We start from the raw sequence: 21,470 nt of genomic DNA on the forward strand, positions 1-21,470 counted from the left end.
GGATAATTTATGTTGGAAGTAACCTCTGAAGTTCAGGTGTTTCGCAGCAGCACCAACTTCAAAGTTAGCTACTAATTCAAAGTCAGGTCAGGTTGTTCAGGTCCTTGTCCAACTAACTTTTGCATATAGCCAACGATGGAGGTCTCCAGATAACCTGTTCTGTGCTTGACCTCCCCCATAATTTATTTCTCCTTCTACCTAATCAGAATCTCTCCTATTGCAACCCGCGTCCCTTGCCTCTTGATCTTTCACACTCCTCAGGATTCTCTGTTTGGGAACCCAGGCATGAATGGTCTGTGCCTGCCAGATTAGCATCTCTTGATTGCCTCCTGAATGATGCCTCTATCTCAGACCTCCTCAGTCATCCACCAGTGTGAATGGCCATGTTTCACCTAAGCTTACTTTCAACTAAGCTTGCCCAACTCTTACAATGTCAGGAAAGTTGCTACTAGCTCTGTCCCTTACTGTGACGTGCTGGTGTCCTTGTGTCACCCAAATGTCAGACCAAACATGACACAGGCTAATTCCTTACAGGAATACATTCTGAAATAAATCATGGCTCATCATCTGTTATGACGTATCTGATTAATGGTAAGAGGAGGAGAAAGACTCTGCTCCAACATTTCTGCACTCTTGTATGATCTTAATGTCACGAATTTGCTGTAAACCTGCTCAGTCTGGAATGTCCTGCTGCCATAAAAAGCAGCTCATATGCTATAATTCCTTTCTTTATGAATACTTACTGCTAAACTACTGAAACCCTAATTTGCTATTGGGATCCCTATAAAACACTGTTCACTGTGCTGTGTGTCCACTGGCTAAGTCAGGCAGTTTGGAACAGAGCACCAAGCTCACGCTCCATAGGAGTCTAGGGGAAATGTGCCAATAGTAGAAAGTGTCCTGAACCCCTGGCACCAGAACCAGGCTCTACAGGGGCCTGAGAAAACCACTGGCAGCTCAGGCAGCAAGAGGCAACATGAAACACCTGCCCAACCTGGATGTAGGTCCTGCCTCAACTTAATTGGCAACCATAGCCCGTATGGCAAGAGCTTCTGGCATAGAGGATTCTTCTGTTTAACAGGCTCTTGTTTGTGCTCTCTGCACAGTAGAAGACCATAATTTTTAAATAATTCCTCTTTAGATCTATTAGAATATCTGATTGGGACACAATCTTCAGTGGGCTTGCTTGAATCTATGCAGCTGGCACAATCACCCATTGCATTTTTTCCACTCTCTACACTCTTGACTGAGAGGCTAATTATTACAAAAGCTTCTTTCTTCAGTGCATACTGCATCATGTGTAAATTAATCTTGTAGTAACCTTTGTTCCTTGCTCAGAACTAGGATATACAGCTATTCCTTGTTAGCTGTGCAACCAGCAATTACAAGCTCCAGAAAAGTCTGCTTAGTCTAATAATATTACAGGATAGAAGGCACCTCTCAACAAATCTCTCAAGGATTTTGAGAAATTTTTTTCTGTCACTGCTGAGAAAGAGCGTAGCTGAAACTCCCTTTTGATTCCACATAAACACCATCTCAGGGATGAATCTGTATCTCTAAGGTAAATTAAAGCAAAACTCCCTTTTGATTCCACATAAACACCATCTCAGGGATAAATCTGTATCTCTAAGGTAAATTAAAGCAGAATTAATTTTAGAATTTCTCTGCTAAAGATTGTGGAGATAAGAAATGTTCTCCTGGACTCACCCAAGTTTGCCAGGGATCAGTATATTCCAGTTCCAGTCACAACATGCCATAAAAGTGGAGTAGGGAACAGTAAAAATGGCATACTCTGGCTACTAACTAGGACCAGCATGAAGGCTTTTCCCTGGATTGAGGGGGATGAAACGAAGCTGAGGATTTTAACTAGTAATAATGGAAGGCAACACAGTCTAGTGTTACAATAATGATGTGTAATTTCAACAGCACAAATATTGCGTAAGCAACATCTCAGGAGAACAAAATGTGGAAAATTGTGTCTTGCTATTTTACATGTGCACAAGAATTTATGAGTTGATACTTGACCTGGCACTGAGTTGTTTCAGGAAGCAATTGACTAAGCTGTTGGCAGTGACCATAACATACAGTAATTAAGTTCAAAATCCTCACAAGGAGACCAAACCAAGGATATGACCAGGGCACACAGCTTACAGAAAAGTGATTAAAAAACCAGAAAGTTAGTTATTAACAGCTTGAAGGAGAGGTTTAGGAAAACAAAGTTACTGGAATTGATACACAGGCTGCTTGAAAATATCTTAGGAGAAGCAAGAGTAAGTGTACATACTTCATGCCACAAAACAAAGAAACAAATACCCATAAAGTAACAAAGTCTTCATGGTTAAACATTACAAGTTCAGTCAAAGTAAACATGCTTCCTTTGAAAATGAAAATGCAAATAGAAGATAATTACTAGATCATGAACTCTGGGCAAAATGAAGAAGAAGAGGATGAGAATGTCATTAGGTTATAAATAAGTGCGCTTGGTTTATGCTTCCAGACTTGAATTTTTCAAGGCTTCTATAGTGGATAGGTGCCAAATTGCCACTGAATTTCAGTATAATTTAAATCCTCTTTAAAATTCCATACACAGATGATTGTAATGAAAAAATTACGTTAAGGGAACTCTTTGCCTATCTGTGAAAGCAACACTAATTTCACCACTAAGAGACACAACTGAAAGCAGTGCCAATGAAAACAGATGACAACACTGTTAGCATTAAAAATCTCCTGACTAATATAATGTAGAAGAGAAAGCACAGTTTCTGCTGAACTTCTGCTTGTTATAATTTATTGAAAGTGTTAAAGATCGAGCAGATCTAGTCTGCGCATTAATCGTCAGGCTCCAAGTATGTTCAGAACAAGATGACATTCCCTGAACAAAGAAGTTTGTAATTTAAGATCAGAGAAATTAGGTGCACATAAATCAAGATGGAGCAGAGCACAAGGTATCCTGGAGATACTGTTTAAACAGCTTTGCAATCTCAGTGTGAGACACTACATGTTTCAGGTCAAAAGCTAAATTCACTGCTAAAACATGCTGAACAAATGCTTGACTGGGACACCAGGATAGTCCAGAACCTTTGCTGACTGGTGCTCCCCTCTCCATGAACATCTTTGAAAGAAAGAAGAACTGCTGTAAAAAGAGGGGGTTTTGTTGTATCTTAACAGAAAGGACTGCAAAGACACCTTCCAAAATCCATTCTCTTTCCAAACGAGCCAGCCAAGTGAAAGCAGAAGTAGTCTAAGCAATTGTGTGGCATACCTTCAGATGTGCCACTCAAAAGGTAATGAATGGTGGGACTATTGAATTATTTTCAGCATCTCAGGAAACATTATTGCAGTTTCTTTTGGTGAACTCACTAAAGAAGGATCGACATAACAGAATAATAAAAACATTGCAACATCTAATATTAAACAGGAATCTCTGTTCCCTTTGAAAAGTCTAATCACACACAGCATCCTCATTTCATTTTACACAAAGAACTACTGGTCCATTAAAAAAATGAAATTAACAGCAGGAAGTACTGATGTACATGGAAAAACTCAAAACACAACAGCTACAAACAGTAAGCTAAAAAGAAAAGTAATGGGAACCATAAAAATCCAACAAGTGCTCTTCTTTCTGTTCTGGGAAAAGAAGCCAAAAGGTTTAAAAAAATAATAAACAAAAGAGGAATATTCATGGTTAATGCAACTGCAACTTGCCTATTTCTTAGGAAAATCACTGGCAAAACCATCATAGGGTGTAGGGGAAACTGAGGATACATAATTTGTCATCTGTGTGTATTTATTTTTTCTTCACTTTTGAAATTACAAGCACAGCTTGTGTCTACTGGCAGACACAGGAGATTAAAATAAAACAGGAATTAATCAAAATTAATATTTTTCTAACAGTAATGTAAGTATACAAGCTAAGGGAAGGACTGAAAAAGGCCAAATATCCCTGTCTCTATGCTGCCAACTTTCAATATCAACCTAATAGTAAGAAACTAAACAGCTACACAGTTATTACTGTCAGATTCATTGGTCAGGCTCTTCACTGTGCCAAGTTTCTGCTCAGTGTGTGAAGCAAGGAGCACCACAGCAGCTTATTGTTCCCTGATACCATGTTTGGCCCCAGCAAACATGTAGGCTGAAATGCCCTGGGTCTGCCTTTACCTGTGCTAACAGAAACAAATATACTTTCAGGCCTTTCTTTTTCCTTCCTTTGAAATATGAAAGCCAGGAAGGAAAAAGCAAAGGTTTTACTACAGGACTCTCCATCATACCTTCAGTCTGGGTTCTTGCCAGCCTGAGGGCATGCATGTGTGTGTCTGCATGTGCTTTTGTAGCTCCATAGTTAGATAGGGTGAGGCTTGGAAAAAAGACTGGACCTTGATGGATAGTTGATGATATTACAGACTAGCAATATCATCAAGAAGACAGAAAACACAAAGAGCTATAGGTTAAGTATTTAATTCTGGAAGTGTTATTTATACGACTAAGCATTTAATAAAAGCATGTCCAGTTCCAAAGTGTTGCCTGCAATCTGTTGTCTTGGATTTAAAATCAGACTGTCTGTATGTGGAAGGTTTTAAACCACCAATTTAATTTTCAATGGTAGATTGTCTCATGAAGGCAGAAAACACTCCCTCCCTGTTAATTTGCCAAGTTTTGTTAATAACTGATTTGAATCCCAAAGTTCTCTGTGTTTCAAAGGTAATGGTCTGTCTTAAGATATGAGAATGTGCAGCTGCATATTATCTTCTTAAGTCATAATCTTGACTGTTATCCAGTGAGCAGTGGTTCTTCCATAGCACACTCCTCTAGGAAACTCAGTCAGGTTTTTGTTTTCCTGTAACGTTGGCTAAACTTCCTTTGAAATAATAAACTTTGTTATGCTTCTCCAACAGTTTTCTCTTGAATTTCAGTGTTGTGGATTGCATAATAGTGTGCTATACTTTTCTCCCCTTCCATAGTTCCATGTACTCCACAAACTTTGCTAACCTTTAGCTGTTCCCCAGTTCGGTTCATTACATGGCTTAATGATGGAACAGTAAAAAGGCAGGAATGATCAGTATCTCATTGACAACAGTGTGGTCTATGGACTAGGGCATCAGATAGCCCTGTGGTTAAATTACTGAACCCGGATTTACAACCCAAGTTAGGTATTCCAACACTACAGTGTCTGAAAGTCTTACTAGAATTTGAGCATCTAGGAATCATGAGTCAGTTCTCCCTCATGTGTGACCATGGCCAAACAATTTAATCCCTTTGAACTTGTTTTCAACCAGTTCCTTGGCAATACCAGAACTCATCTACTTTGCACTGATGTTCTAAGGATTACATTATTTGTGCTTGTGACGCACTCAGGCATAACAGCAAATACTTGTGGAAGCCTCCCAAGGTTTTCAGCTTTCAGATGATCTACAAGTTTCATCCTTTACCTCTTGAGGGCCATGAGTGCACCATTAGCACAAGTAACACAAAATTTGGGGTTATCATCAGAAAGCTATTACTTCTGTTTTTTAGAGTATTTACTTATACATTGGGGCCAGTCTAGGAACTGGTCCTGACCCAAGCATGCAGCATGGAAAACAACAAAATAAGGACTCTCCTTTCCCCATCTTCAACAAGTGATAAGTTTTAGATAGCAAAACAGCTAGGCCTAGTGGTTAGGGCAAAGTGCCAAAGAAAACCAAATAGGAAAACCAAGACAGCAGGAAACCGAAGCAAAATACATGCAGAATGCCAGCAAAGATCATGGCAGAAGTTAGAAAATTATATACAGCTGAAGCAAATCACAGCAAGGGCACACAGCCAAGAAAAGTGGCAAAGACTTGAACAGCAAACTTGTTGAGCTCCAAAATAGGTTTAAATCCTGTTCTGAAGTCCCCTCTTCTAATAGGCTACACAAGGTCTTCTCTCACAGCAGAAATAAGTACGTAAGCTACATAAGCAGCCATTCTGCTAGAGTTGGGGACAGTTTTCTGTAAGGGTTGTCTGATAGCACCCTCTATATCCACACATACAGGCACTGTCAGCAAGACAATTGTGTAAGAAAGTAGAGCAAGGAGAAGGCAAAGCTGCAAATCTGCTCAAGGAATGGAAAAGAATCACATATTTTTAAAAAGTGTCAGAGTCTATATTGTTGCTACCACAAACAGGGTATGCTAAGAGCTCTTCTGTCCAAGGTTACACACCTGTCTCCACAAGGATGCAGTGCCACCAAACAGGCTGCAACTGAACATCTTATCTTAGCCCAGCAGGGCTGCAAGAAAATTTGATGCAAAACCTCTATTACAGGCAGAACACAACTACTTGAGCTTCTGGAAGAATTAAACCAATAAACTGAGTTTAGGTGGAACAGGGAGCCCAGAGAAGGGTTGCTCTCTTCAGTCGCTCCTCATTGTCTTCACATTCTCTCTTCCTTCACCCAACTTTTCTTCACTTGCAAATTTTTTCCTATTAGTTTGTCCTATTCTGCTCAGTCATTTTGAGTTTGAACTCTATTTCTTCAATGAATACTGAAATTCTCCATCTTGGTAGAAGTTACAAATCACAGACAGTTGCAACTACCACCTCAAAAGTGGTTTAGGTGCATATGGGCCACAAAGCTTCTCCACACAAAACTCAAATCACTCTTAAAAAACAGACACAAAGATAAAGAGGCTTCAGTACACACTGTTAACACCACTCTTCTTTGACCTGGTGTCTGTCAGCTTGTATATCTTCCACAATCCAATAAATATATTGTAGATTTTACACAGAAGGGAAAGCACATTTGCTACCTCTAAAGAAGTGTACCTTTTTCCACAGGGCTTAACTTAAATTTTTTTCAGGTGTTAGACAAGATAAAACCATGTTTGTGCTACTACATCAGCCCATTTTTGCACCTACTTTCAAGAATTCACAATAGAAAGCACATAGGTGCATCCCTGAAAATTAAAACTATACGTGAGTGCGCAAAACAAGGGCCAATCAAAGCTCATAATGGCAAATTACCCAAAACAAAAGTATACTCCAGAGACTGCATGTGCCTACTTAGGTCAAATTAACCTTCAACAACAATAAAAATATAACACTGAAAGAACTTAAAGCACTAGCAATCTCAGGAGTCATAAGCTGATCATGTGTGCTTTTACAATGATGGTAATTTTTTCTTTATCTCATTGCTGGTTTCATGTTTCCCTGTATATTGGGAGGAGACAAAGATCTCACAGTTTTGTCCCACTACAAAAAATCCCAACAGAAGTCACATCAATTAGAGGATTGCAGAGTGTATGGTACATAGAAAAATGCAGAAAAATACTTAGACACCTGCACATTTGGGGCTAGGATCCCACATAACACAATTCACTGACAGTCCTGGAATTGGTGCTAAGACAAATTTTGTCCATGGAGTGCTGTGTAAAGCTAAGTGTTGTTATTACATTCCTCAATGGCATCCACACAACATGTAAAAAATTGCTTTGGTAGAAATCACTGAGATTTAGAAAACAAAACTGGAAACATCTGTTTAAATATTGGCATGATTTTCCTGTGTTTTTCCACAATTCTGTCCTCAAAAATTAGATACTGTCCAATGAAAATATCTACTTGAAACAATTATTACTCTTATTCATAACCTGTCAAGGATATCACTATTACACGAATGTCATCATTTCCTTATAAGGCACCCTGTGTTTAATCACAGCTAAGAGTGTTCACCTGCAATGATTCCAAAATTTAGAAGATCATCCAAGACTATTAGTAACAAGTTAATTTTCCGCCAGAAAACTTGGACAATTTCTGAGCAGAGTTCCAGACCTCAGAATGATGCTACATAAACTCTTCTGGAATCTGTTCTTTTTGCCTCCTGTTAAATTCATGAGTGCCTAGGCAAGATATCCTTCATTCAAAGGTCTTGTGCTGCCAACATGAGTGGAATTAATTATTTTTTTCCACAAGCAGGCAATCAATGCAACCAACTAATGCAACAGGATTTACTCCTCTGTTTATCTTTTAGAGTTTATTACTTGGATCATAGTCCTATTAAAGAAACTGCTGTCATCATGGTTTAAATTCTGCTTGCCATTCACACCTACCCAGATTTTCTGCAGCTTGTAGGTCTCTGAATAAAGAGGGAGAGACACGCTGGAAAACACACTGTTTCCCAGGCCTTCCATTACAGTTACAAATACTTTAGCTTCATTTTTTAGCCCAGATAAGGTAATAAGAAAATGATTAAAAGAGATGGCAAGGTTAAACAGCATCGGAAAAGAATAAGAAAAGTTGGCAAAAAAATAAATTTCTGTGTTGAAAGCATGATACCTTCTCTCAAGAAATGCCAGAAAAGGGGTGTACTGTCTGTAGATATCTGATTTCAGAGCAAGGCACAGAGAAAACCTCATGCTGAAGACTGTAAAGACTTTAGTAGGTAAGTGCAATGTTAACAGCCTAACCGGAAGCCCTAAAGCTTTAACTCTGTTAGATGAGTACTTTAGGCACCATTGCTCGTTAAGAAAGGAACACTTCATGGTTTAAATCAAATCGAGGGTAGCATATGTGTTTTGCATAATGTTACCTTCATTGCAGCAGGTATTTCAGTTGCTCTGAAAGAGTCTACTGAATTAATTAGTCTCCTCTTCGTTATGCAACAGAAAGGAACAGCTTTTATTCCTGTCCAGAACTGATTCTGGTCCTTCCAGCAACTAGATTTTCTTCTGTTCTACTCAAAAAATGTAGGACGGACAATAATAGTTTTTAATCTTCCTGGACATCTTGGAAACATTTTTTAAATTATTTTCTGCCAGCCCACTTCTACTGAGAGCTTTCACATGGTTCACAGCTAATGTAATCCTACATTTTAAAGAGGATGGATTACAGAGAATTATCCTCCTTGTTATATTGCAAGTGGTGAAAGGAACCTTTTTATTTTCCCTGATACAGTTTTATTTCAGAGCAGCGGCCTGGAAAATAATGTGCCATTGTGGTCAGTTTGTGCCTTTGGTCACATGACCACTTGAGTAACTAAGAGGAAGAGGCAACTTTAAGGCATATTTCTCCCTGTTTCCCTTCATTTCAGAAGTAGTGAAAACATTTTTTTTTTCCATAAACCAGTATTGATGTTATCATGTGTTTTACTTTCTCCTGCTGGCTTTCATTTCTTTTTTGACTTTTCATTCAGCCCAGCACTATAATATGCTGTGTTTATACAGAGATCAGATACAATGGGAACTCATTTTTGCTCCCATTTCAGTTTGTCAACAATAGAAATAAATAGCAGAAATTTGCAATTCCTGCCCTCCTCTATCTCCCTGTTATATAAGGGAAAGAGGTAAGGGAAAGAGTCAGTTTCATTACTTCTTCATTTGCTTTTCCTTCTTCTCCAATCCATACCCTTGGCATCAAGGAGAAGAATAAAGATGCCAAATGGTTTCCTCTCTATCCTACACCTAAATCAGCTTCAGGTAAGTCACATGTGCAAATGTGGATGTCACTGCTCTGTGGAAATTTGTACTGTAAAGCAGAGATATTTGGTACCCTGTTCCATTTGCTGGCAAGAAACAGTCTCTCAATGTTAAGACCATTACTAAACATTTAGCATATGTCGTGGTCAACGTTACTTTGGCCAAAAGGCAAAGTAGCACTGCTTTACATGCAGTAGAAGTACTCGGTGAGAAGGATTTCTGGAGAAAGTCACACAAATGTTTCCTTCCAATTTCTGGCCAAAGGGCAAGAACAGCCTTCATGCTCTTGTTTCCATGGGAAAGAGAGAGGAGTATCGGTACATACAGCACTCTGCTTTTCCTTGGTTTAAAAACAGGTGTTGCAGTACTTACTTTTGACAACTATTTATTGTTTTGTCCTGCTTTCCAGACTTACTGCAAACACAGAATTTTCAGTGAAAATGAAAACACTGGCATATCACTGTCTACATTCTGGTGTCTTCAGTCAAGGAAGGTGGAAAGCACATCTTTGCTGAACCTCATATAAAAATTAAAAAACAACTCAGCCTCCAAGCCACATGAACAACATTTTTCAACAATATGTATTAGTTCAAGAAGCTATTCCGGAGGTTACACAAGCTTTGTAGTCTAACCAAATTCCCCATCAACCTATATATCCTAACTACATGCAAAGGCCCCAGCTGTGTAGTAAGAAGTAATGGATTTTTGCACTTAGAAACATGGGATATTACCCAACTAATACAGGATATTGCCTAACGTCTATAAAAGAAGCTATGGTCCCAAAGATGAAGAGAGTAAGGAAGTAATTGAAGATTGGTCTTCCAAACTTTGAAAAATTACACTCTTTTTCAAAGTCATCTTTTACAAAGGTCATTACACTGATAATCTGAAGCCGTTACACAACTATTTTGTCCAGTGTAATAAAATAAAGCTGTAGGGTCCTCAGCCCTAAAAAACCCAGACTGCTGCTCCAGTCAATAATTAGTCTTAGATAGTCATCTCAGATCTCTTCAAACTAAAAGCTGATTTCTGTAGGACTGCTCAGGTTTTGCATAGCAGAGTGTATAATCTAGGCCAAGCTGTTGTGTTGTTAATGTACCTACTTAAACCGAGCACTTCCATTTTCATATAACTGCTTATTCCCTTGTTTTCCTCTCATAAAGAGAGGAGAACCCTTATCATTTGCCATGGAAATAATTTCTAGTCCCTTAGGAAAATGTCCTACTAGATTTGTTACACTTGAAAAAGACCCAGACATATGCACTTGGTGCTCAACATATTTCTAGGCATGCACTGATTCACAAACAAATGCCAGCTTATTTTGTACAAAAGCCTAAACTACACCAGATTGCTTGGATGTAGCCAAAATAGGCATCAATTGCTGTTTGGGTTCAGTAACCAACAAACTTAGCTCAGCTGATTAGAGCATGGTACTTATAACACCAAGATTGTGGGATCAATCCTCATATGGGTCATTTATTTAAGAGCTGGACTTGATAATCCCTTCATTGAGTGATGTGCGTCCCTTCCAAATGAGGATATTCTGTGAATCTGTGAAACCCAGTGAAAATCAAGGCAAATATACACTCAGAATATTTCCAACAAATGCCAATGTCAAAAGCTAAGAGAATAAGATTTCCTGGTCCATTGATCAAAGCCATTGTACAAAAAAAAAAAAAAAAAAAAGACTATGCCTGGAATGGAAACAGTAAAGTTTCCATTCTGGAGTCTCAGGTGTACTACATAAACATTCACAGTGGCTACAAGCACCCATTTTATTATTGCTCAAGTATAATATTTGATCTGCACAATTTGAGAAGGAATTAATATAACAGCTCTTTGTGCATGCAGCAGAAGGAAATGCAGTTTATCTGTCAAACAAAGTGCTCTCCACTTGCTTGCAGCTTGGGGAAAAAGGTGATGAACTGGCCATTTTCTACCATAAGAATTTTTCTGTTTACAAAATGAAACATTCACACTGTACTTAAAGTGCATTATGAATCAGGTTTTTTCTGCTAGAGAATTTTTGCATCAGTAATTATTTCTTGGAAATTAGAGTTTAGTTGAAAGCTGCTTAGATGCAGGAAACAGAAAAACACTGGCTTGCTCACCTCCAGGTGATGTTCTTCAACTGTGCCAGACTTCTGTTTGTGCAGCTGTTGTACTGCTTTTAAAGTAGGTGAAGGATGAAATCCCTTCATGACTTATTAAGTTTGTTGTTTTCTATCTCTGGGTCAAGCATATTTTTCTCTGGACTGATCTGGAGTAGATAATTCTAGGTTTTCTGCAGATTATCAATAGACTGTTCCCAAATAGCACCAAGACTGTTTCAAGTGACCCTTAATAAACAAAGAGACAGGAAACCCTGATAGACTCCCAAGTACAGTGCTCAGCATAGTTCATCTCAATATTTCCCAACCACCACATGCTGGATCAGCCTCGAAGAAAAGCACTAAGCAGAGCTGTTTCATAATGAACTGGCTACTTCCAGCCTCAGGGGAACACTGCTCTATCCTGAAGGTCTTACTGCCCATATAAATCATAATGTATATATTATGCCAGGTAACCAGGATGCAGAAGTCATTCCCTTGTCTTCCCTTCGGTTGATGAGTCTTACCCATTCAAGCAATTCTGCATTTCGAGGACCTGCCTAGAATCAACATGCAGAGGGGATCTACACATAGATGTGGCACTTAGGGAGATGGTTTAGGGGAGGACTGTGGCAGTATTAGGTTTCCGGTTGGACTTTTTGACCTTAAAAGTCTTTTCCAATCTAAATGATTCCATGATCTGACTCAATTCAACCTGAAAAGCCCCTATGAGTAAATATACGGGGAGTTGTGATGGACCAGCACAAAACAGCGAATAACAGAGACCAGAATTTGACCCATAACTCTGAAAGAAACTATTTGAACATCCCTAAGAATTAGATTGATGATGTAAGGCCACAAGATTTTTACACTTAGTTCTGCAGTAGTTGCTTTAATGTTCTTTAATACCTTTATATTCTTTTCCATAAGACAGTTGTATTCCAGTAGTCAGGCACTCATGAACACTACAATAATAAATTTCCTAGCACTGAGCACAGGGAAAAAAAGAAACAGTTTCAGATTCATGAGGGATTATGATAGATAAATAAGGCAAAAATAACTTAAAGAACTCTGAAAAATCTTGACTTTCTTTAAAACAAATAGTGCACAACAAATGAAATAAAAGATGCAAAGCTGAAATCATCAAACATCAGGGTTGGTATCTGCTAAAACTAGTCTTACAGCCCAGGATCTAAGGGATAGTCCAAGCCATTCCTTGACAGGTGTAAGCAATGGGACAGTGGGAAGCGAAGTAATATGACAAACCACTGCTGGAGGGCAGGAGAAATAGGACCAAGCATACTGTGTCGCCTATAACACGAACCCCATGAGCAGCTGAAATTTTTAAGGCTCTGTTATCACTTTGCTTTTATTTCAAAATCTTGTGCTTCTTCGAGATCTTGCAGAACATACACAGGACTATCACATAATCTTCAATTTTCAAGTGTGTAAAGCTGTTTCATGAACAAATTGCTCTACACTTACTCCAAATTGACCTAAATTGTTATTACTCACCTTGGAAATATTTCCAGTGGCTAGTTCTCCCCATCTACAGCTATTAGTCAAGGTGACATAGGAAGTGTTGAAATGGCAGATCTTGTTAGAACACTAATAAGAAGTTAATAATTCTGCAAGTTAACTTTACGACCAATTAATCATACAATGTGATGAGTGCTGGAGGCATTCTATTCCAGATGCATATCCTAATTTACCTGCATTAAAGCACACCTCAGGAAGATAGCTTTGCAGTTGAAACAGAAAGCATGCTGAGATAAAAGGAAATTGCTTTGGGGTTACCAAGAATTCAGGCTATGAAGTAAAATCTTTTGCATTTCATGGGTGTTATACAGTGCAGTGCACTCTTACCTCCATGGGAAAGGCCTTAAAATTAACCGTGTGTTCAGAACCACGCTGGTTTTCTCTCCCCCAATGAAATCGAACATCATGTAGTTCAAACTCATGTCCCCGGGGTAATGGCCCCCCTATTAACACTGGGAAAGAAGATAAGCGGTAAAGAACTTGTCTTTCAAAGCAGACAAGCCACTGAATATATTCTCCAAATACAACAAAGAGATTGTGGCAGTCTTCTACATTATTAGTGGTACCAGAGAGGAGAAGAGTTAAGTTGACAGACTTGTCATCACTACTTCTGAAGAACCTTGCAGGTACAGAACATGAACTGAGGCAGTTATGAAAAACAGTAAAACTGCTGTCATACTGAACTCTTTGTTTTATGAGGCAGAACACCAAATAAAAAAATTATGCTTTTACCAGTCAGAAGAGGGAATGTTTATTGGTCTTATCAAGACATTAACCGTGTACTCTAAACAGATGGCAGGGGTTCTGAATTGAACTGGGAAGTTACCTCTAGGCTGTCCAAATGCTTACTCTCCATCACCTATATTTACTATGGGTCACAGAAATAGATAGAAAACTTTTGATTGCAAATATTTTGCTAGGTAAAGGTGTTCAGTCATATACCACCTGTCAGGCGTCTGAGATACAGAATTCCTCCATACCGAAATATAATCAAACCTATTCACTGGAGCAAAAAAACATGCCTCATTTACTTAAAAACAGCTTCTAGGCAGCCAAGGCCTTTCCTTACTCCAGTTTTTTAAACATCTGGAATTTCTTAAAAGCATCTGTCCACAATCGCAACACATGCACAAAAAATTTTATATAGCAGCTCAGTACTGTTGCATTAATAAAGACTTCCACCATAAGTAGTAAAAGCAAGCAGTTGTGAGGCCCAATCTGCTATGGAATTAATCAACGGGAACATTTTGCCCAGGGATTTCTGAATCTGCTTTAGATCAAATATTACACCACAAGCTGGAGGTAACTTCCCACTAAAATCATTGAATACGGGCTTCTAGGCAGGGCTGAGTTTTATTTAAGGGCATTCACAGTCTTCCCCAGAATCCATTAAATTCCACTTACATTTCATAGACTTGGAATTAATCTTTTACAATCTCTGATAATTGATAAGGATTATTTAACTGCATGAAATAGAGCCTTAGGGATTTGGTTCCATAATATATAGCTATTTTGACACACAAACTATACAGCCTGAGTTTGGAGCACAAGACGTAGTGTAATACTAAAACATAAGTTAGCAATTGAACCATATTACAACTGTACAAACATAAAACCAAAGGTATGGAACTATAAAAAAACTGAAAGAAAACAGATCAATTATGGTTTTCATAAACAATTATGTTGGAGGGAATAAAAAGTCAAATATTCCAATTAATCCTTTTAATAATTCTTCATAACTAATCTAACAGCCATTAGAGTTTCTAAAATGAAATGTCCTAAATGTAGTTATAGATTCAGATTTGCATCTTAACCTTATCTGTATTCTATCTATACTTATATCTCCTAGAGGGGAAATCTACAAATCTGGTGAACACTCAGGGAAACAACCCATTGAAGTATTTAAGAAATCTGGACAAATGAAAAGAATCGTGGTACTCAGTTAGGGCTCAATTAGGATAATATAAATCATCATCATCATCATCTCAATTAGGAAAATTGAGCATTTTCTCTGTTTTAAAATATTGCTCTGAGAAAAACTGTAACGAAAACAAATGTTCTCTATATGATGTAGTTCTGGATCTCCAAGAACTTCAAAGAGTTTATTTCCAAGGCTTCAGTCAGGATACTTGATCCCATGATAAAACTATTTCATAGCTGGTCATGGTTCTTCCACCTAATGCACAACACATATTCCATCATCAAAATGAAAGCAGCTGTGAAAATGTTTGCAATTAAATAGTGAGAAGGATTTGGGAATTCCATATGGACTGTGTGTCTCAAATTAAAGGATAAAATCAATCACAGTAATGACAAATTTATTTTTAATGTGTATTTTAATCAGTTTACTTTTTTCCATAAAGAACTTTTTCTTTGACTGTTAAAATTACAGTAGATGAGGATCTCTTGTACATTAATTGGACAGCGTTTCAAAAGCATTCAGTGCTCAATAGTTCCCATCAAAATAATGTGGCTAAATGGATTTGTCATCAGAGATCCCCTGTGAGGAAAAGAAACTGCAGGAGTTTTTGCAATACATAAAAAATGGCCAGAATACTAGGCCAGGTTCAAACACAGCTTATTAACTCTTTTCTCCTCTTGGTAGGTTTAAGAAATGTTGTCTTTTCCCTCTCAAATTATTCCCAGTTTACAAATAGAGAATGGGAAATTACATAACATGAAATCTAAGGAAAAGGTGAAACTAAACCAAGATTTCCTAAATCATCATTCCATACTTCAGTCATAAACTTTCTCTATTTCACATTTTCTTATCATTTAAGACTCATCTGTCTGGCATCACACTGCATTCAAGCATAAAAAGAAGTCTTTCATTTTTTCTAATTCTCTTAATGGTTTTGCAAAGGCATTTAGGTGCGTCGGTCCCATCTCATTAATTATCGCTACTAAGTTTCAAACTGCCCTTGGGAAAGGTAGGATGGAAGGAGTTGCATTTTGGCATGCAAGTGATGAGGTCATTTGTGGTCACTCTCACTTCCTCCACAGGAGAATTCAAGAATTTCTGATCCTGCAGGGAGAACCTTATCCCTTGGGAAAGAGCTCTGATTCTGAAGAAGGCAGTAAAACTGGCTGGAAGTACAACATCTCGCTTTTATTGCAAATCTGCGAAATTACGTGGAAATAAATGTTCTGTGTTGAAAAATACAGGGAAATTATCATCAAAAGGAAATTATAAAGGAAAGCATCGTTATTAAAATAACAAACCCTTCCTTTCTAAAAAACTGTGTAAAACTGAACTGACTCCCTCACTTAGCACAGCTGTAGTTCCCAGTATTACTGAGTTCTCAGAAGGAAACAAAAGTTGGAATGTCTCATGGTTTGACAATGTTCAGCTGTTTAAATGCCCCCAAAGGGCTGTTACTAGCTAAGACTGGTTGAAATAACATGGAGGTTCTTCCAAACACATGGTAAGAACTACTGCAGTGCTGGAAAGCAAAATGGACTTTTTTCTCCCTACTTTCTTGTCTCCTTCATATAGGATATTTTACCCAGATGAAAGGTCTGAGTAAGATATTGCAATTTCACTTATGTTGGAATTGTTTATTATTTGCTTCTAAATCATATTTGATGAGGGACACCAAAAATGTCATTGTTTAAGAAATGAGGACTGCCTTCTACTTGGTCCTCATCAATATTGTGAGCATGTTTAACTGGTGTATTTATCTTAAGCTGTCCAATTCCGTACTTAGTATTCAGAACCCACTCAAATTAATGGGAAAAAGCACTTTTAACTTACATGGTCTTTGAACCATGAACAAATCTTGTCAGCTGTACAGAACAGTTTGACACTCCACTGTCTTAGCAATAGTCTGTACTGCTTCTGAATGCAGACAGCTGCTAATGCCAGTGAATTGGATACCACCATCACAAGAGGAAATTCTGGACATGCTTCAAAGCAATCTGACTGACCATCCAGTCTGGCATCAAAATCTGCAACTCCCATTGCAACACTTGCTCCTCTTCCTACCAAAGTCAACAGCAACACTCTCACCGGGCATAGTCCATGCTGAATGGGCACAACTGCTCACTGCTGGGAAAAGCTGCTTTTCCTACACTCCAGGACATAAGTACAGTGAGTCTTCAGGCAACACAAGCTTTAGCCGGGAAAACCAAGGCCATGTTTCGGCATACCTGATTTTGACTTCAGGGCAATCTGAATCGAATGCCCGTCGTTGATCACTTCACAGTCACGACACACCACGTAGTTCGGTGACAAACGCACTTCCAGGAGCGAGGGGTCATATTTAGCTTCTCTCGAGTTCAAGTTAATGGGCGACTGGTACTCCCCGTTAGCATCGGGGAAAATCAGCCCCCACTCCACTCCTGAAGCACAAGGGAAAAGTGGTTACGGAGGCACCCGGCAGCACGCGCTGCGGGTCAGACAGACCCCGTCCGGCCGCTGCCCCCGGGAGGGAAGGGGCTGCCCCGCCGGACCCGGCGGCTCCGCGGCCGCCGCCCCGCGCTGCCCTCCCGCCGGCGGGGACGGACCTGCGCCCGCTGCGGGACGGCCGGGGAGCGAACCCCGCTGCGCTCCGCCGCTGAAATCCCCGCACCGCCTCCCCCTCCCCGGGCCGCGGACAAAGTTTCTCCCCGGCGGAGACGCCGCCCGCTCCTCACCTTCCTCGTAGCCCCACTCCGGAGCCTCCTCCCGGCGCGGCAGGGGCTCGGCGCCCTCGATCAGGCTCCTGTCAGCCATGGGCGGGCGCCCCGGGAGCGGCCGGGCGGGGTGTGCGGTGCGCGAGCGTGTGCGGGGCGAGCCGGGCTGGCGGCGCTCGGCTCCGCGCCTGGACCTCCCCCCGCCCTCCGCTCCCGCCCGCGGGTGTCGGCGAGCGCCGGGGCAGGGGCAGGGCCGGGGGCGGCCGCCGGGTGACACCGGGAGCCCGTCGCTGTCCCAGCGGCGCGGCGCGATGCGGCGCGGCGAGCGAGAGGTGAGGTGGCAGCGGGCGTTCCCGGCGGGACGCTGCTCCCTGATCCTCCCTGCGGCTTCCTCGGCGTCCTCCGCAGGCTGCCTCCCTAGCCCCGGTGGGTGTGTGTCTCCACAGCTCCTGCTGCCCCTCCAGCTGGGCACAGGCGCTCTGTGCACCCGGGGACACCCAGGGAGAGCAACTTCAACAAGGGGAAGGGCAGAGCCCGGCCACTGGGGAGGAACAACCCAGGCGCCGGGACAGGAGGGGGACTACCTGTCTGGAAATGCATTTGGGCATTGGGTGGGTGGCACCCATTGTGGGTCGTGGTGGGGCATCAGGTCAGACATGAGCCAGCAGTGTGCCCTTGCCGCAAAGAAGGTGAACGATACCTTGGGCTGCATTAGGCAAAGCAATGCCAACAAGTCGAGGGACGTGATCGTGCCCTTCTGCTCAGCTCTGGTGTGGGCACACCTGGGGTGCTGGGTTCAGATCTGGGTTCCTTCAGTACAAGAGAGACATGGACGTACTGGAGAGAGTCCAACAAATGGTCACGACCATGGTTAAGGTGCTGGACCATCTCTCCTATGAGGAAAGGCTGAGAGAGCTGGGACTGTTCAGCTTAGAGAAGAGCAGGCTCAATGGGATCTCACAGATGTGTACAAATACCCGAAGGGAAGATGCAAAGAGGGTGGAGCCAGGCTCTTTTCAGTGGGGCCCAGTAACAAGACCAGTGGTGAGGGGCAGAAATTGAAACATGGGAGGTTCCTTTTGAACATCAGGAAACATGTTTCACTGTGAGAACGACTAAGCCCTGCACAGGTTGCCCCAGGAGGCTGTGGAGTCTCCATCCATGAGGGTATTCATCTGAATGGTCCTTGTTCTGGGCAGCCCTGCTTGAGCAGATGATTTGGACAAGAGGATCTCCAGAAGTCCCTTCCATCATCAGACATTCTGTGAATCTGTTTACTCCTCACCACAGAGCACTGTGCCCCTTCTATAGAGGAACGGAGACCCTCAGTGAGGATAAGGAAGCCACTGAATAAGGAAGGGAGCCCAGTTCTGTCCCTTCCGTCCTAAAGGAAGAAGTGTGGCATCAATTCCTACTGCAAATTATACAAAATGGAGGGTTTGAGGAAATTCTCTCCCTAACATGAAGATGCCTCAGTGCAAGGTTATGAAAGGACTCTTCATTCTCCTTTGAAAACAGCCGTGTATGGAACTAGAGAATATTCATTCTGTCAAGGGAAAAAAGGACAGAAGGGACCTCTGTTACAGAGATCTCTTCTAGGCAATGGCCCAAAAACTTGCATCAGTGACAGGAAGGGAAATGGGAATGTAGTACTGACAGTCTGCAATCCCTGACAGCAATCAGAAAAGGTAACAGAAGCAGTCAAATAGCATTGCTATAATGGTAAGAAGTGCCCTTTGCTTACCATCCTAGTCCACTTTAAGACAGTGACCAGACCTCCCTGAATTCTGGCATCCCAAGAGGATAACATCTTGATCCTGTGCTGTTGATCCACAAGGTTTGATCTAGGTGTGGAGCTCATTGTGCTTCAGTGATCCCCAGCTCAGTAGCAGTACCTGTGTTTCCTGTGCAGCACTGGCAGGGGAGCAGAAGTTATCATCAGTGTGAATGTGAGATGAAAAAAGAAGGACTGACATGAAACTTCATTAATGAAGCAAGAGAGTATTGGTTCATGAGCTGCATGCAAGGTGAAAAGAAAATAGGGCAAAAGAAGTAAGGCTTTACTGGGTTGGGTTTTTTCAAGAGCAGAGAAGAAACACAGGTTTCCTTCTGCAGTATCATACTACCCAAATTAAAACATGGTGCAGTTTATTGAAGAAAAAAATCTCTAACAGACATTTTTCATATATTGAGCACCTGACATTAGTACAAACAGAAAACTCAGATATTTTTAATGGGCATTTTAGTCACATGAGGTATCTTGTTGTATATGCACACCCATCTCCCATAGCCAACTGGCTTTATTAAGTTGTTATGTTTTATCATCTACTCACTTCTAAAAGACACACCTGCTGCTTCTATTAATGTAGATTCATTTGAATCATTGTTCAACCACATGGGGGAAAAACCATACATTACCCTAAATCATCACCAATTCTGGTCCATCTGACTGGAAATTAATTTTCTTCTTCAAAAGGAGTCTTATATTTTGGAAACAAACCAAGCAGCCCTAGGAGGCTGGGTTCATTCCCTCAGTTCTTGAAATACAGTATTTCATTCATTCATGCTCTCTATTAAGTCCTTTCCTGCAGTAACCTTCCTGTGGGATGTCTGTTCTAGAATTTCACGCTTACGAGGGGCGACTTTATCAGACCTGTGAGTTCTTGTCTTGCAATTAATACTTCTCATGGCTTTGCCATATATTTGTTGCCCTTCCTTTTAACCTTTTGATTCTTTCCATATCCATCAGGAAAATTAGGCATAGCAGGTAAAGCATTACTGAATAGCTGACATTTCTTTATTCCCATATGTCTGCTGAGTAGTTTTTGTGCAAATATCCTATTTCTTCCTTAGCATCTGTCAGGCATTGCATGATCTAATCAACAGATTACATTCCACTGAAGATTCCGGGGACTTCTTTGATGGTGAAGTGTGTAAGTAACGTAGGAGTTTGCTTCTCCACCAGGAAATGGAGCATGGGACTGAGCCCTCACATTAAACTCCAATCACAAATGCAGATATTGACCTTACCAATCTCTGCACAAGCCAACTCACTCATTTATGGACTCAGCTTCAAGTAAAAGGGTTGAAACAATCACATGGAGATAGTAGTATGATCTAAGATTTGTTCAAGATCAGTGGGATTTGATCTCCTTTAATGATGTAGGCAAATGTAAAATTATGTAAGTTTGTGTAGAAGCTCCCAATAGTTGAATTTACTATGAAAAGGTGTTAAATGTATAACTATAATACATATAAGTGCTCTATTCTGTAAAAATGTATTGCTCATGATGTTTGCTACATTGGCTCAACACACTGAAAAAGCTATAGATAGGTATAGTTATGGCCCCCAAGCTAATATCAAATTGTTGGGCTAAAAGTAGGAGAAGCTCAGCCAGCATGACCTTCATAAGTGATATAACACCTCATCAACAGAAGCAGGAGAAGGACACCTCTCCCCTGAATCCCAGTTCAGCCTTTGATTCTGTGGAACATGCTGACTTCTTGTTTAACTGGGATTAATGATCACACCCTTTGATAGTACCAGGAATAAAAAGCTCAGGCACAGATCTGGGGCTTAACAGTTCCTCTTTGAACTCACACAACAGTAGTTCAGAAGCAGTGTAGTCTCTGACATTCCTTTTGTCAAACGAGAAATGGCATTTTGAAACATGGTTAGTAAAATACTTAATCCTGATGAGATTCCAAGCAACTATTCTTCTGTTTTCTATATCTAGATAGACTTATTTGTTCTTCATGATTTTTTTTTTTTTTCAGAAGATAATATATCTTCCCC

The 21,470-nt window shown here is 40.5% G+C and overlaps 1 protein-coding gene across 2 annotated transcripts in view; it reads right to left on the minus strand.

Moving 5' to 3' along the window:
* CA8 (carbonic anhydrase 8) overlaps positions 1–17,874 on the minus strand; it is a 48,492-nt gene extending 30,618 nt beyond the window's left edge. Inside the window, exons 1-3 of one of the 2 annotated variants that reach the window (XM_032126212.1) lie at positions 17,696–17,874; positions 17,210–17,401; positions 13,388–13,512 (exon numbers count right to left, since the gene is read on the minus strand). In XM_032126212.1, coding sequence (XP_031982103.1) covers positions 13,388–13,512; positions 17,210–17,401; positions 17,696–17,774 — 396 coding nt within the window. In that variant the 5' untranslated portion in view covers positions 17,775–17,874. The remainder of the gene's footprint in view (positions 1–13,387; positions 13,513–17,209; positions 17,402–17,695) is intronic. The other variant, XM_032126203.1, reaches the window with a different exon arrangement.
* Between the last annotated feature and the right edge of the window lie 3,596 nt (positions 17,875–21,470).

The sequence above is a fragment of the Corvus moneduloides genome, chromosome 1 (assembly GCF_009650955.1).
Source record: "Corvus moneduloides isolate bCorMon1 chromosome 1, bCorMon1.pri, whole genome shotgun sequence".
NCBI classification, from domain to species: domain Eukaryota; kingdom Metazoa; phylum Chordata; class Aves; order Passeriformes; family Corvidae; genus Corvus; species Corvus moneduloides.